The following is a 14855-nucleotide window of genomic DNA, read 5'->3' as shown; positions in this document are numbered from 1 at the left end:
GATCCACCTTGGTCAGACATCATCCTGACGGCTCCACCGGGCTCCTTCGTCCCACTGGCTCCTCCTTGGTCAGACATCATCGTGACGGCTCCACCAGGCTCCTTCGTCCCACTGGCTCCTCCTTGGTCAGACATCATCCTGACGGCTCCACCAGGCTCCTTCGTCCCACTGGCTCCTCCTTGGTCAGACATCATCGTGACGGCTCCACCAGGCTCCTTCGTCCCACTGGCTCCACCTTGGTCAGACATCATCGTAACGGCTCCACCAGGCTCCTTCGTCCCACTGGCTCCACCTTGGTCAGACATCATCGTGACGGCTCCACCAGGCTCCTTCGTCCCACTGGCTCCACCTTGGTCAGACATCATCGTGACGGCTCCACCAGGCTCCCTCGTCCCACTGGCTCCTCCTTGGTCAGACATCATCCTGACGGCTCCACCAGGCTCCCTCGTCCCACTGGCTCCACCTTGGTCAGACATCATCCTGACGGCTCCACCAGGCTCCCTCGTCCCACTGGCTCCACCTTGGTCAGACATCATCCTGACGGCTCCACCAGGCTCCCTCGTCCCACTGGCTCCACCTTGGTCAGACATCATCGTGACGGCTCCACCAGGCTCCTTCGTCCCACTGGCTCCTCCTTGGTCAGACATCATCGTGACGGCTCCACCAGGCTCCTTCGTCCCACTGGCTCCACCTTGGTCAGACATCATCGTGACGGCTCCACCAGGCTCCTTCGTCCCACTGGCTCCACCTTGGTCAGACATCATCGTGACGGCTCCACCAGGCTCCTTCGTCCCACTAGCTTCGCCTTGGTCAGACATCATCGTGACGGCTCCACCAGGCTCCCTCGTCCCACTGGCTCCTCCTTGGTCAGACATCATCCTGACGGCTCCACCGGGCTCTCTCGTCCCACTGGTTCCACCTTGGTCAGACATCATCGTGACGGCTCCACCAGGCTCCTTCGTCCCACTGGCTCCACCTTGGTCAGACATCATCGTGACGGCTCCACCAGGCTCCTTCGTCCCACTGGCTCCACCTTGGTCAGACATCATCGTGACGGCTCCACCAGGCTCCTTCGTCCCACTAGCTTCGCCTTGGTCAGACATCATCGTGACGGCTCCACCAGGCTCCTTCGTCCCACTGGCTCCTCCTTGGTCAGACATCATCCTGACGGCTCCACCGGGCTCTCTCGTCCCACTGGTTCCACCTTGGTCAGACATCATCGTGACGGCTCCACCGGGCTCCTTCGACCCACTGGCTCCACCTTGGTCAGACATCATCGTGACGGCTCCACCGGGCTCCTTCAACCCACTGGCTCCACCTTGGTCAGACATCATCGTGACGGCTCCACCGGGCTCCTTCAACCCACTGGCTCCTCCTTGGTCAGACATCATCGTGACAGCTCCACCAGGCTCCTTCGTCCCACTGGCTCCTCCTTGGTCAGACATCATCCTGACGGCTCCACCGGGCTCCTTCGACCCACTGGCTCCACCTTGGTCAGACATCATCGTGACGGCTCCACCAGGCTCCTTCGTCCCACCAGCTTCACCTTGGTCGGATATCATCCTGACGGCTCCACCGGGCTCTCTCTTTCCACTAGCTTCGCCTATGTCAGACATCATCCTGATGGCTCCACCGGGCTCCTTCGACCCACTGACTCCACCTTGGTCAGACATCATCGTGACGGCTCCACCAGGCTCCTTTGTCCCACTGGCTCCTCCTTGGTCAGACATCATCCTGACGGCTCCACCGGGCTCCTTCGACCCACTGGCTCCTCCTTGGTCAGACATCATCGTGACGGCTCCACCAGGCTCCTTCAACCCACTGGCTCCACCTTGGTCAGACATCATCGTGACGGCTCCACCAGGCTCCTTCGTCCCACTGGCTCCTCCTTGATCAGACATCATCCTGACGGCTCCACCGGGCTCCTTCGACCCACTGGCTCCTCCTTGGTCAGACATCATCCTGATGGCTCCACCGGGCTCCTTCGACCCACTGGCTCCTCCTTGGTCAGACATCATCCTGCCTGCACCTTCGGCTCCGTCTACCCCCCGGCTCCGCCTCTGTCCTCAGTCCCACCGGCTCTGCCTTCGTCCTCAGTTCCACCTGCTCCTCCTCTGACGCTCATGGCAGCGGCTCCACCTCAGTCTCCAGTGCCAGCTGTGTCATGTAGGCTCTCCGGTTCATCAGCTTCACCTGGGTCTCTTTTCCATCGGTCGTCTGCCCAGTGTCCACCTTGGCTCCTCCCTCCCTCTACTCCACCCTGGAGCTTCGTCCTGGCTGGTTTCTGGACCTCCATCTGGCTCCTCCTGCTCCTGGCCCCCCTTGGCACCTCCCACCCCCCACTTCCCCATGAACTTAAGTGTTTGACTTGGTTTTGTCTTGCCCCTATCCAGTTCCTCGACCTCCAGAGCCCCCGTCCACTCTCCTCAGTTGAACTGTTTAAGGCGTTGAACTGTTTTTTGGTGTGTTCTCCTTTTTCATTAAAAAGACTCTTTGTTGTTTCTCAACTCGTGCATGTATTACTACACGTCACAGACAAGCTGGACAAATTCAAATACGTTTTCCATCGCAATTTACTAGAAGAAAATGGGGGTAGTTGTTAAACAGGAAAGTTGTCTCAATGTATGTAAAAGACAGTAACTGTAAGTTTTTTAGTTCAAAATCCAATTACACAAAAGCTTGTTTTCTCTTTTACATTAAGATCAGTTTGTCCCCCAAAGCTAAAATTCAATGTTGTCTCATTTTATTTACATGTTTGTTAACAAGTAAACACAGTAAAAAACACTGACATCATTAAGACAAGAGTCACTATATAATGAGGATTTCTTTTTTCTCAGATCAAGAGTATTTTACAGAAATGTCAGATCACATTTATACAGTAGGATATTATAAAAAAAATTTTTTACATACATTATAGTTTCTGTTTGCCAAAACGAGTTTGAGATTTCTGCGGTTTCATTCATTTTTTTAAAAGCCGTTTCAATTTTTCTCAACAACTTTAAATAACCTTTATTGGCCAATAGGCTATTGTTGGGCAAAATTGAAACAGCTTTTAATAAAACTTTTAAATACACACTTTAAAAAATCTGGGTTGTTCAACCCATGTTTTGGTCAAATATGGACAAACCCAACCACTGGTTTAATTTTTTAATTCCATTTCAAACCAAAAAGGTTGAGTCTGTTCATATTTGACCCAAACATGGGTTGAAAGTTGACAGATCGTTTTTTTAGAGTGCAGATATGAAGTGGAAGAATACTTTTTGTTTAGTTTTGACAGAATATCACAGGCCTATTTAATATATTTTCAAATCCCTAACCACTATTTACAGGCTGTTAAGTCCGACGCGACAAATCGCGCTGTCCTTCTTCGCGTCGCATGCGGTGTCGCGGAGGGGAAATCCTCACCCCGCCTCCTGTAATACGATCAGCTGAAGAGCCGACAGAACCCACGCGTCTCTTCACTTACTTCTCCTGCTCCACTTTAATCCGTCCCGTTGAACGCAAGAGACGCGAGCGCGAGGATGCGGCGGATTCCGTCAGGTCGCGGTTGTTCCGCGCTCTCCGCGCTCTGTGGAGTCGCCGTGTGTTTGTGCCTGTGGACGCGCGTGGTCCGGGGTGGGAGCGTCTCGTGCTCGCCGCCCGCGGCGTCGGTACAGGAGCGCGTGCGCCGCTCGGGGGTCGTGTTTGAGGGCAGGCTCCAGGAGGAAGAGTGGCCGGGCAACGCGTCGCGTCAGGTGCGCGTCAGGGTGCAGCAGGTGTGGCGGCTGAAGGCGGGAGGGCTCCTCAAGAACTCGGTGGTGTCGCTCATCTGGTTTGAAGGTGGCAGATGTTTCCAGCTCAACACCGGGATCCGGTACATGTTCTTCATGGAAGCCACTAATGACACGTCCGTGTTCACGCCGGTCTTCCCTCCGCTGGAGACCAAGCGCGCCGTGAGGAAGGACGTGAGTCTAGAGCTCTGTCAGGAGTGCGGTAAGACCCTTATATATACCTGTCAGAAGTGCATATGCGCGGGAGTTTAGTTCATTGACACACAGCAGCAAAACTAAACCGGAACTTTCTTTGCGTTTTGTTTTGTCTTCTGACTGTTGATCTTGATGCTGCTGTGGAGCTCAGGGAAAGTACAGTGATGCTATCAGAATCAGATACACTTCATATTCATTTAAAGCCCATTATAATGCAGCTTGGTTCTGGACTGGACATTTTAAAGTCACATTATTTTGCATAATGATTTTAAATGGACTCTTTTCACATTTCACAAGTTGTCATAGTTGGCTAAATTGAAGGGAAGCTACATTTGACCCAATAGCAAAATAAAAATCAGTAATATAATGCTATTGCTACTGAATGAGACATGATAGTATTTACAGCACACTCCAACATTCTTCAAAGAGTAGGCCTACTGTGGTAATGTCCATTGTAGTGTTGGACAGTGTCAAGTCAAGTCAAGTCATCTTCATTTATATAGCGCTTTTAACAATGAATTGTTTCAAAGCAGCTTTACAGAGATAAACATATAATTTAAGGTAACAGATTGTTTTGGCGTTATAGCGGTTCTTGAAAAATGTTACTTCCAGCTAAAGTTAACTTTGATTGATTCACCTCCGTCGAAATGATCAGACTTTAAACGCGAACCTGTGATTAACGCTGACGGCGTTCACATGCTCATTCAGAATTCTATAGTTATGTGCTTTTTAAAATATGTGCGCAGGTTTGTAATTCATACAACCCAGCCTAAACAAACTACTTTTCTTGCCTATAAATTTTGATACAGAATTTTGTTTTATTTGATCACTTCGGGGTACGCGAGCCGGAATGCGTTTGAACGAAATATTTAGCTATCTGATGATCATTTAACACACTAAGCATACACCCTCTGAAGATCTCAGACTGCTGTCAGGAGGTCTGGTGTGTTTGACAATATTGTATTCAAACTTGTTTGATCAGCCTGACTTGATGGATGGATGCAACTGTTTTTTTCTTTTTTTGGCACTTCAGTTCACAGCTGGACTGTCAGTGCCTTAAATCTGTGTTTTTGGCAGGATTTCTGCAGAGATTATTACCACTAATGTCATCACCAGATTCTGGTGGATTACAGAAATTTCTGCTCAACCCTGTTGCCTCTGTATTAAACCCTAATGATCGAGTGAGGAGACATTACAGGAAGCTTTCGGCTTGGGTTCACCTTGATTAGCTCATGTCACATCATCTGTACTTACAGAACGTGAGGTTGAAAGGTTAGACGAGGTGTTATGAACATTGAGAGGCATCTAAAGTTAAAGATGATTCTTCTACTTCTCATTTGCCTGCTATATGACATATTTTGACTCGTGTCTGCTAGCATGCCTGCCTACAGACAGTGGATTTTGCTTGGTGGTTTAACACAAGGTTCAAGTATGGTTCAGTTTTAGCATAGACTACACAAGTTGTTCTGCCTTTGTATGTTCCCTATACATTTATACTTTCTCTCTTTGTTATGTGCAACAGTCTTGAAGTTCTGGCACTACACATCATAGTGAACCAGTTTGTTTGGGTTATTAATGGTTAGACCAGCAAGATTTGTGATAGAAACTAATGAATATGTATTTTGGCTTTGTGATTGAGCTGCCTTTGTTTGAATGTGGCCAGATGAAATCCTCCAGTATTGCTTCATCGCCTGTGTGCAGCAGTAATGCTGTAAGAAGCTTTGAGATGTTCATGAGCTCAGCGTTGTGTTGTTTTTCTCACTCAAAAATAGTACAATAGATTCAATAAGTTGTTAATCTTGAGTTTTCAGAGACTGCTGCCCTCTGGGAGAAGCTCCTCCACTGCTCTCACTGATGCTGACGCATTACTCTGCTGTCTTTCTGCTGTCTGGCATGACCTAAGAGATCTGTCCCTTTTTTTCCCCGTATTAATATTATGAGAATTTAATGATGAAAATTTGAATAGATTATGGACATCTAGACATCATAAAGATTTAGGTTTTTGAGGAAGAATGAAAAAGCATTTGTCAAATGAATGATGATTTTGACACTTTTTGTAAGTGTTCAGAATCAGATTTTCAAAAAAAAAATCTTTTCAATTTATATAATGGCAATTGAATTGATTTTAAAGGCTTCAACTCCTAAGGGAACTACAAATTCCATTCTTCTGTCAGATAATAACGTTATTCATTTTCTTTATTGAATCTTATTGATTTACAATGGCCTGCAGGAGAAGGTATTACTGAATGGAGTCTGGGTTTAGCCCAAGCAAAGTGCAACGGATAATGAAGACGAGGGGAAGAGAAAACCGCGAGCTTCTAGCACATTAAAATGCAGTTTAAAATGGGTTAAGTCTCTGCTGCTCTTGGATTGTTATAAATCTACGTTTTTTTTTTACTTCATTAGTCTTTTACTTAATCATGTTTCATTCTTTTACTTCAGTGAATAAAATCAATCACACAAAATCCATAGTTAAGGCTTCAAAGAAATATTGCAATGGCATATAATGTGATGCTCACAAACAATCAGGACAATTTATTTAATAAACTTTTTGCTTGACTTTAATGGAATTCTAAATGGTATTGAATAACCTGGGTTGTAAAAGAAACGGCAGAGGTTAATTTGCTGTATTTTGAGAGTGTACCACAGATAATTTCTTTGAAGGACAGCACACGAGCTGGATCTGTGGCAGATGAATATGAGAGCTGAAGTTAAGTCTGGACACATATCTCAGAAGGGTTACACAGATACACAGTCATAATCCCCTGTCCTTTCACAGATTATCCCATAATCCCATCTTTATTCTGTATTCAAATGGCCCACATTCAACACGAGCTCCTAGAACACCAAAAGTGTGACACCCTGCAGTTTTATCATGTTGCTTGCTATCTAGTTGCAATTGCTAGTGTACTTTATTTAGAAAAATTATTATTAGAATTACAAAAGAATTATTCACATACAGTTACGCCACATACAGTTGCTTTAACAAAATTATATCGAATGAATTAATGCATGCAAATTGCATATGTAATTTCATCATCCACAACACATGTGTTTTGTCTTTCTTTATTATTATTTTACTACCAAAGCAGTGTTGTAGTTTAAGGGTGTGGTGTGTTCACACTGGGCAGGTTTGGTTGATTAAAGCAGTGTTGTAGTTTAAGGGTGTGGTGTGTTCACACTGGGCTGGTTTGGTTGATTAAAGCAGTGTTGTAGTTTAAGGGTGTGGTGTGTTCACACTGGGCTGGTTTGGTTGATTAAAGCAGTGTTGTAGTTTAAGGGTGTGGTGTGTTCACACTGGGCAGGATTGGTTGATTAAAGCAGTGTTGTAGTTTAAGGGTGTGGTGTGTTCACACTGGGCTGGATTGGTTGATTAAAGCAGTGTTGTAGTTTAAGGGTGTGGTGTGTTCACACTGGGCTGGTTTTGTTGATTAAAGCAGTGTTGTAGTTTAAGGGTGTGGTGTGTTCACACTGGGCTGGTTTGGTTGATTAAAGCAGTGTTGTAGTTTAAGGGTGTGGTGTGTTCACACTGGGCTGGATTGGTTGATTAAAGCAGTGTTGTAGTTTAAGGGTGTGGTGTGTTCACACTGGGCTGGTTTTGTTGATTAAAGCTGTGTTGTAGTTTAAGGGTGTGGTGTGTTCACACTGGGCAGGTTTGGTTGATTAAAGCAGTGTTGTAGTTTAAGGGTGTGGTGTGTTCACACTGGGCAGGATTGGTTGATTAAAGCAGTGTTGTAGTTTAAGGGTGTGGTGTGTTCACACTGGGCTGGTTTGGTTGATTAAAGCAGTGTTGTAGTTTAAGGGTGTGGTGTGTTCACACTGGGCTGGTTTGGTTGATTAAAGCAGTGTTGTAGTTTAAGGGTGTGGTGTGTTCACACTGGGCAGGATTGGTTGATTAAAGCTGTGTTGTAGTTTAAGGGTGTGGTGTGTTCACACTGGGCAGGATTGGTTGATTAAAGCAGTGTTGTAGTTTAAGGGTGTGGTGTGTTCACACTGGCCAGGTTTGGTTGATTAAAGCAGTGTTGTAGTTTAAGGGTGTGGTGTGTTCACACTGGGCTGGTTTGGTTGATTAAAGCAGTGTTGTAGTTTAAGGGTGTGGTGTGTTCACACTGGGCTGGTTTGGTTGATTAAAGCAGTGTTGTAGTTTAAGGGGGCTTTTACACTGGGCTCGTTTGCTGCGGCCCGAGCGCGTTTGTTCCCGGCGTCCCCCGCAGCGTTGGTCTGGTTTCACACACAACTGGATTCTATCGAACCCTGGTGCGTTTGCGTGCATATGACGTCATCGCAAACGTGCACGGCGCATGATAGAAAACAGAACGTGGGTCAATATTGTTTTTTATTTTATTAATTCGCTGCTATTATGCGCAGTTGAGTGAACACTACAGGTTTACTGTGCGTGTGTCACATAAGGTGGCCTTCTGCTGCTTACAAACGGAATCTTTTTAGGAGACAGTGGATTTCCAACTTTGTTTCCCTGATTTCACGCGCAATGCACGAATACACTGCACGCAGGCTCACTCTCGCTCGTATCCAAGGTAAATCATCAACACTATCATCCCTTACAAGCGTTTTATTTAACTAAATACATCACAATAAGCTATAAACGCATGCGCAGGTTACTTTACTTCCTGAACAAGTGCGCACCCGAGTCCGTGTTGCTTTCACATTCACGCGAACCGCGGCACGGTTCGGGAGCAACCGAACTCAGACCACCTCCTCCAGGTAGTCTCGGGTTCGGTACCCCAGTGCGCACCCGGGTCCCATGACAGCTTTCACATTAGCGATTTTTCATGCGAACCGTGCCCCGTTCCGAACTAAACTGCCAGTGTGAAAGCCCCCTTAGGGTTGATTAAAGCAGTGTTGTAGTTTAAGGGTGTGGTGTGTTCACACTGGGCAGGATTGGTTGATTAAAGCAGTGTTGTAGTTTAAGGGTGTGGTGTGTTCACCCTGGGCTGGTTTGGTTGATTAAAGCAGTGTTGTAGTTCAAGGGTGTGGTGTGTTCACACTGGGCTGGTTTGGTTGATTAAAGCAGTGTTGTAGTTTAAGGGTGTGGTGTGTTCACACTGGGCTGGTTTGGTTGATTAAAGCAGTGTTGTAGTTTAAGGGTGTGGTGTGTTCACACTGGGCTGGTTTGGTTGATTAAAGCAGTGTTGTAGTTCAAGGGTGTGGTGTGTTCACACTGGGCTGGTTTGGTTGATTAAAGCAGTGTTGTAGTTTAAGGGTGTGGTGTGTTCACACTGGGCTGGTTTGGTTGATTAAAGCAGTGTTGTAGTTCAAGGGTGTGGTGTGTTCACACTGGGCTGGTTTGGTTGATTAAAGCAGTGTTGTAGTTTAAGGGGGCTTTTACACTGGGCTCGTTTGCTGCGGCCCGAGCGCGTTTGTTCCCGGCGTCCCCCGCAGCGTTGGTCTGGTTTCACACTCAACTTGATTCTATCGAACCCTGGTGCGTTTGCGTGCATATGACGTCATCGCAAACGTTCACGGCGCATGATAGAAAACAGAACGCGGGGCAATATTTTTTTTTTTTTTTTTTTTTTGCTGCTATTATGCGCAGTTGAGTGAACACTACAGGTTTACTGTGCGTGTGTCACATAAGGTGGCCTTCTGCTGCTTACAAACGGAATCTTTTTAGGAGACAGTGGATTTCCAAATTTGGTGCCCTGATTTCACGCGCAATGCACGAATACACTGCACGCAGGCTCACTCTCGCTCGTATCCAAGGTAAATCATCAACACTATCATCCCTTACAAGTGTTTTATTTAACTAAATACATCACAATGAGCTAAAACGCATGCGCAGGTTACTTTACTTCCTGAACAAGTGCGCACCCGAGTCCGTGCTGCTTTCACATTCACGCGAACCGCGGCACGGTTCGGGAGCAACCGAACTCAGACCACCTCTTCCAGGTAGTCTCGGGTTCGGTACCCCAGTGCGCACCCGGGTCCCATGACAGCTTTCACATTAGCGATTTTTCATGCGAACCGTGCCCCGTTCCGAACTAAACTGCCAGTGTGAAAGCCCCCTAAGGGTGTGGTGTGTTCACACTGGGCTGGTTTGGTTGATTAAAGCAGTGTTGTAGTTTAAGGGTGTGGTGTGTTCACACTGGGCAGGATTGGTTGATTAAAGCAGTGTTGTAGTTTAAGGGTGTGGTGTGTTCACACTGGGCAGGATTGGTTGATTAAAGCAGTGTTGTAGTTTAAGGGTGTGGTGTGTTCACACTGGGCTGGTTTGGTTGATTAAAGCAGTGTTGTAGTTTAAGGGTGTGGTGTGTTCACACTGGGCTGGTTTGGTTGATTAAAGCAGTGTTGTAGTTTAAGGGTGTGGTGTGTTCACACTGGGCTGGTTTGGTTGATTAAAGCAGTGTTGTAGTTTAAGGGTGTGGTGTGTTCACACTGGGCTGGTTTGGTTGATTAAAGCAGTGTTGTAGTTTAAGGGTGTGGTGTGTTCACACTGGGCTGGTTTGGTTGATTAAAGCAGTGTTGTAGTTTAAGGGTGTGGTGTGTTCACACTGGGCAGGAATGGTTGATTAAAGCAGTGTTGTAGTTTAAGGGTGTGGTGTGTTCACACTGGGCTGGTTTGGTTGATTAAAGCAGTGTTGTAGTTTAAGGGTGTGGTGTGTTCACACTGGGCTGGTTTGGTTGATTAAAGCAGTGTTGTAGTTTAAGGGTGTGGTGTGTTCACACTGGCCAGGTTTGGTTGATTAAAGCTGTGTTGTAGTTTAAGGGTGTGGTGTGTTCACACTGGCCAGGTTTGGTTGATTAAAGCAGTGTTGTAGTTCAAGGGTGTGGTGTGTTCACACTGGGCTGGTTTGGTTGATTAAAGCAGTGTTGTAGTTTAAGGGTGTGGTGTGTTCACACTGGGCTGGTTTGGTTGATTAAAGCAGTGTTGTAGTTTAAGGGTGTGGTGTGTTCACACTGGCCAGGTTTGGTTGATTAAAGCTGTGTTGTAGTTTAAGGGTGTGGTGTGTTCACACTGGCCAGGTTTGGTTGATTAAAGCAGTGTTGTAGTTCAAGGGTGTGGTGTGTTCACACTGGCCAGGTTTGGTTGATTAAAGCTGTGTTGTAGTTTAAGGGTGTGGTGTGTTCACACTGGGCTGGTTTGGTTGATTAAAGCAGTGTTGTAGTTTAAGGGTGTGGTGTGTTCACACTGGCCAGGTTTGGTTGATTAAAGCTGTGTTGTAGTTTAAGGGTGTGGTGTGTTCACACTGGGCTGGTTTGGTTGATTAAAGCAGTGTTGTAGTTTAAGGGTGTGGTGTGTTCACACTGGCCAGGTTTGGTTGATTAAAGCTGTGTTGTAGTTTAAGGGTGTGGTGTGTTCACACTGGGCTGGTTTGGTTGATTAAAGCTGTGTTGTAGTTCAAGGGTGTGGTGTGTTCACACTGGCCAGGTTTGGTTGATTAAAGCTGTGTTGTAGTTTAAGGGTGTGGTGTGTTCACACTGGGCTGGTTTGGTTGATTAAAGCAGTGTTGTAGTTTAAGGGTGTGGTGTGTTCACACTGGGCTGGTTTGGTTGATTAAAGCAGTGTTGTAGTTTAAGGGTGTGGTGTGTTCACACTGGCCAGGTTTGGTTGATTAAAGCTGTGTTGTAGTTTAAGGGTGTGGTGTGTTCACACTGGGCAGGATTGGTTGATTAAAGCAGTGTTGTAGTTTAAGGGTGTGGTGTGTTCACACTGGGCTGGTTTGGTTGATTAAAGCAGTGTTGTAGTTTAAGGGTGTGGTGTGTTCACACTGGGCAGGTTTGGTTGATTAAAGCAGTGTTGTAGTTTAAGGGTGTGGTGTGTTCACACTGGCCAGGTTTGGTTGATTAAAGCAGTGTTGTAGTTTAAGGGTGTGGTGTGTTCACACTGGCCAGGTTTGGTTGATTAAAGCAGTGTTGTAGTTTAAGGGTGTGGTGTGTTCACACTGGGCTGGTTTGGTTGATTAAAGCAGTGTTGTAGTTTAAGGGTGTGGTGTGTTCACACTGGCCAGGTTTGGTTGATTAAAGCAGTGTTGTAGTTTAAGGGTGTGGTGTGTTCACACTGGGCTGGTTTGGTTGATTAAAGCAGTGTTGTAGTTTAAGGGTGTGGTGTGTTCACACTGGCCAGGTTTGGTTGATTAAAGCAGTGTTGTAGTTTAAGGGTGTGGTGTGTTCACACTGGGCAGGTTTGGTTGATTAAAGCAGTGTTGTAGTTTAAGGGTGTGGTGTGTTCACACTGGGCAGGTTTGGTTGATTAAAGCAGTGTTGTAGTTTAAGGGTGTGGTGTGTTCACACTGGCCAGGTTTGGTTGATTAAAGCAGTGTTGTAGTTTAAGGGTGTGGTGTGTTCACACTGGGCTGGTTTGGTTGATTAAAGCAGTGTTGTAGTTTAAGGGTGTGGTGTGTTCACACTGGCCAGGTTTGGTTGATTAAAGCAGTGTTGTAGTTTAAGGGTGTGGTGTGTTCACACTGGGCTGGTTTGGTTGATTAAAGCAGTGTTGTAGTTTAAGGGTGTGGTGTGTTCACACTGGGCTGGTTTGGTTGATTAAAGCAGTGTTGTAGTTTAAGGGTGTGGTGTGTTCACACTGGCCAGGTTTGGTTGATTAAAGCTGTGTTGTAGTTTAAGGGTGTGGTGTGTTCACACTGGCCAGGTTTGGTTGATTAAAGCTGTGTTGTAGTTTAAGGGTGTGGTGTGTTCACACTGGCCAGGTTTGGTTGATTAAAGCTGTGTTGTAGTTTAAGGGTGTGGTGTGTTCACACTGGGCTGGTTTGGTTGATTAAAGCAGTGTTGTAGTTTAAGGGTGTGGTGTGTTCACACTGGGCTGGTTTGGTTGATTAAAGCTGTGTTGTAGTTTAAGGGTGTGGTGTGTTCACACTGGCCAGGTTTGGTTGATTAAAGCTGTGTTGTAGTTTAAGGGTGTGGTGTGTTCACACTGGGCTGGTTTGGTTGATTAAAGCAGTGTTGTAGTTTAAGGGTGTGGTGTGTTCACACTGGGCTGGTTTGGTTGATTAAAGCAGTGTTGTAGTTTAAGGGTGTGGTGTGTTCACACTGGGCTGGTTTGGTTGATTAAAGCAGTGTTGTAGTTTAAGGGTGTGGTGTGTTCACACTGGGCTGGTTTTGTTGATTAAAGCAGTGTTGTAGTTTAAGGGTGTGGTGTGTTCACACTGGCCAGGTTTGGTTGATTAAAGCTGTGTTGTAGTTTAAGGGTGTGGTGTGTTCACACTGGCCAGGTTTGGTTGATTAAAGCAGTGTTGTAGTTCAAGGGTGTGGTGTGTTCACACTGGGCTGGTTTGGTTGATTAAAGCAGTGTTGTAGTTTAAGGGTGTGGTGTGTTCACACTGGGCTGGTTTGGTTGATTAAAGCAGTGTTGTAGTTTAAGGGTGTGGTGTGTTCACACTGGCCAGGTTTGGTTGATTAAAGCAGTGTTGTAGTTTAAGGGTGTGGTGTGTTCACACTGGGCTGGTTTGGTTGATTAAAGCAGTGTTGTAGTTTAAGGGTGTGGTGTGTTCACACTGGGCTGGTTTGGTTGATTAAAGCTGTGTTGTAGTTTAAGGGTGTGGTGTGTTCACACTGGCCAGGTTTGGTTGATTAAAGCTGTGTTGTAGTTCAAGGGTGTGGTGTGTTCACACTGGCCAGGTTTGGTTGATTAAAGCTGTGTTGTAGTTCAAGGGTGTGGTGTGTTCACACTGGGCTGGATTGGTTGATTAAAGCAGTGTTGTAGTTTAAGGGTGTGGTGTGTTCACACTGGGCTGGTTTGGTTGATTAAAGCAGTGTTGTAGTTTAAGGGTGTGGTGTGTTCACACTGGGCTGGTTTGGTTGATTAAAGCAGTGTTGTAGTTTAAGGGTGTGGTGTGTTCACACTGGCCAGGTTTGGTTGATTAAAGCTGTGTTGTAGTTTAAGGGTGTGGTGTGTTCACACTGGCCAGGTTTGGTTGATTAAAGCAGTGTTGTAGTTTAAGGGTGTGGTGTGTTCACACTGGCCAGGTTTGGTTGATTAAAGCTGTGTTGTAGTTTAAGGGTGTGGTGTGTTCACACTGGGCTGGTTTGGTTGATTAAAGCAGTGTTGTAGTTTAAGGGTGTGGTGTGTTCACACTGGGCTGGTTTTGTTGATTAAAGCAGTGTTGTAGTTTAAGGGTGTGGTGTGTTCACACTGGCCAGGTTTGGTTGATTAAAGCTGTGTTGTAGTTTAAGGGTGTGGTGTGTTCACACTGGCCAGGTTTGGTTGATTAAAGCAGTGTTGTAGTTCAAGGGTGTGGTGTGTTCACACTGGGCTGGTTTGGTTGATTAAAGCAGTGTTGTAGTTTAAGGGTGTGGTGTGTTCACACTGGGCTGGTTTGGTTGATTAAAGCAGTGTTGTAGTTTAAGGGTGTGGTGTGTTCACACTGGCCAGGTTTGGTTGATTAAAGCAGTGTTGTAGTTTAAGGGTGTGGTGTGTTCACACTGGGCTGGTTTGGTTGATTAAAGCTGTGTTGTAGTTTAAGGGTGTGGTGTGTTCACACTGGGCAGGTTTGGTTGATTAAAGCAGTGTTGTAGTTCAAGGGTGTGGTGTGTTCACACTGGGCTGGTTTGGTTGATTAAAGCAGTGTTGTAGTTTAAGGGTGTGGTGTGTTCACACTGGGCTGGTTTGGTTGATTAAAGCAGTGTTGTAGTTCAAGGGTGTGGTGTGTTCACACTGGGCTGGTTTGGTTGATTAAAGCAGTGTTGTAGTTTAAGGGTGTGGTGTGTTCACACTGGGCTGGTTTGGTTGATTAAAGCTGTGTTGTAGTTTAAGGGTGTGGTGTGTTCACACTGGGCTGGTTTGGTTGATTAAAGCAGTGTTGTAGTTCAAGGGTGTGGTGTGTTCACACTGGGCTGGTTTGGTTGATTAAAGCAGTGTTGTAGTTTAAGGGTGTGGTGTGTTCACACTGGGCTGGTTTGGTTGATTAAAGCAGTGTT

At 46.2% G+C, this 14855-nt stretch overlaps 1 protein-coding gene across 1 annotated transcript in view; it reads left to right on the top strand.

Moving 5' to 3' along the window:
• Positions 1–3460: 3460 nt before the first annotated feature.
• Positions 3461–14855, top strand: part of LOC130099781 (pro-neuregulin-2, membrane-bound isoform-like) — a 66521-nt gene continuing 55126 nt past the window's right edge. Inside the window, exon 1 of the mRNA XM_056265587.1 lies at positions 3461–3972. Within this exon, the coding sequence (XP_056121562.1) occupies positions 3522–3972 (451 nt within the window). The 5' untranslated portion in view covers positions 3461–3521. The remainder of the gene's footprint in view (positions 3973–14855) is intronic.

This window comes from Rhinichthys klamathensis, unplaced genomic scaffold, assembly GCF_029890125.1.
Source record: "Rhinichthys klamathensis goyatoka isolate OS25496 unplaced genomic scaffold, OSU_Roscu_1.1 h1tg000236l_1, whole genome shotgun sequence".
NCBI lineage: Eukaryota > Metazoa > Chordata > Actinopteri > Cypriniformes > Leuciscidae > Rhinichthys > Rhinichthys klamathensis.
This window is presented reverse-complemented; position numbering and strand designations above follow the sequence as displayed.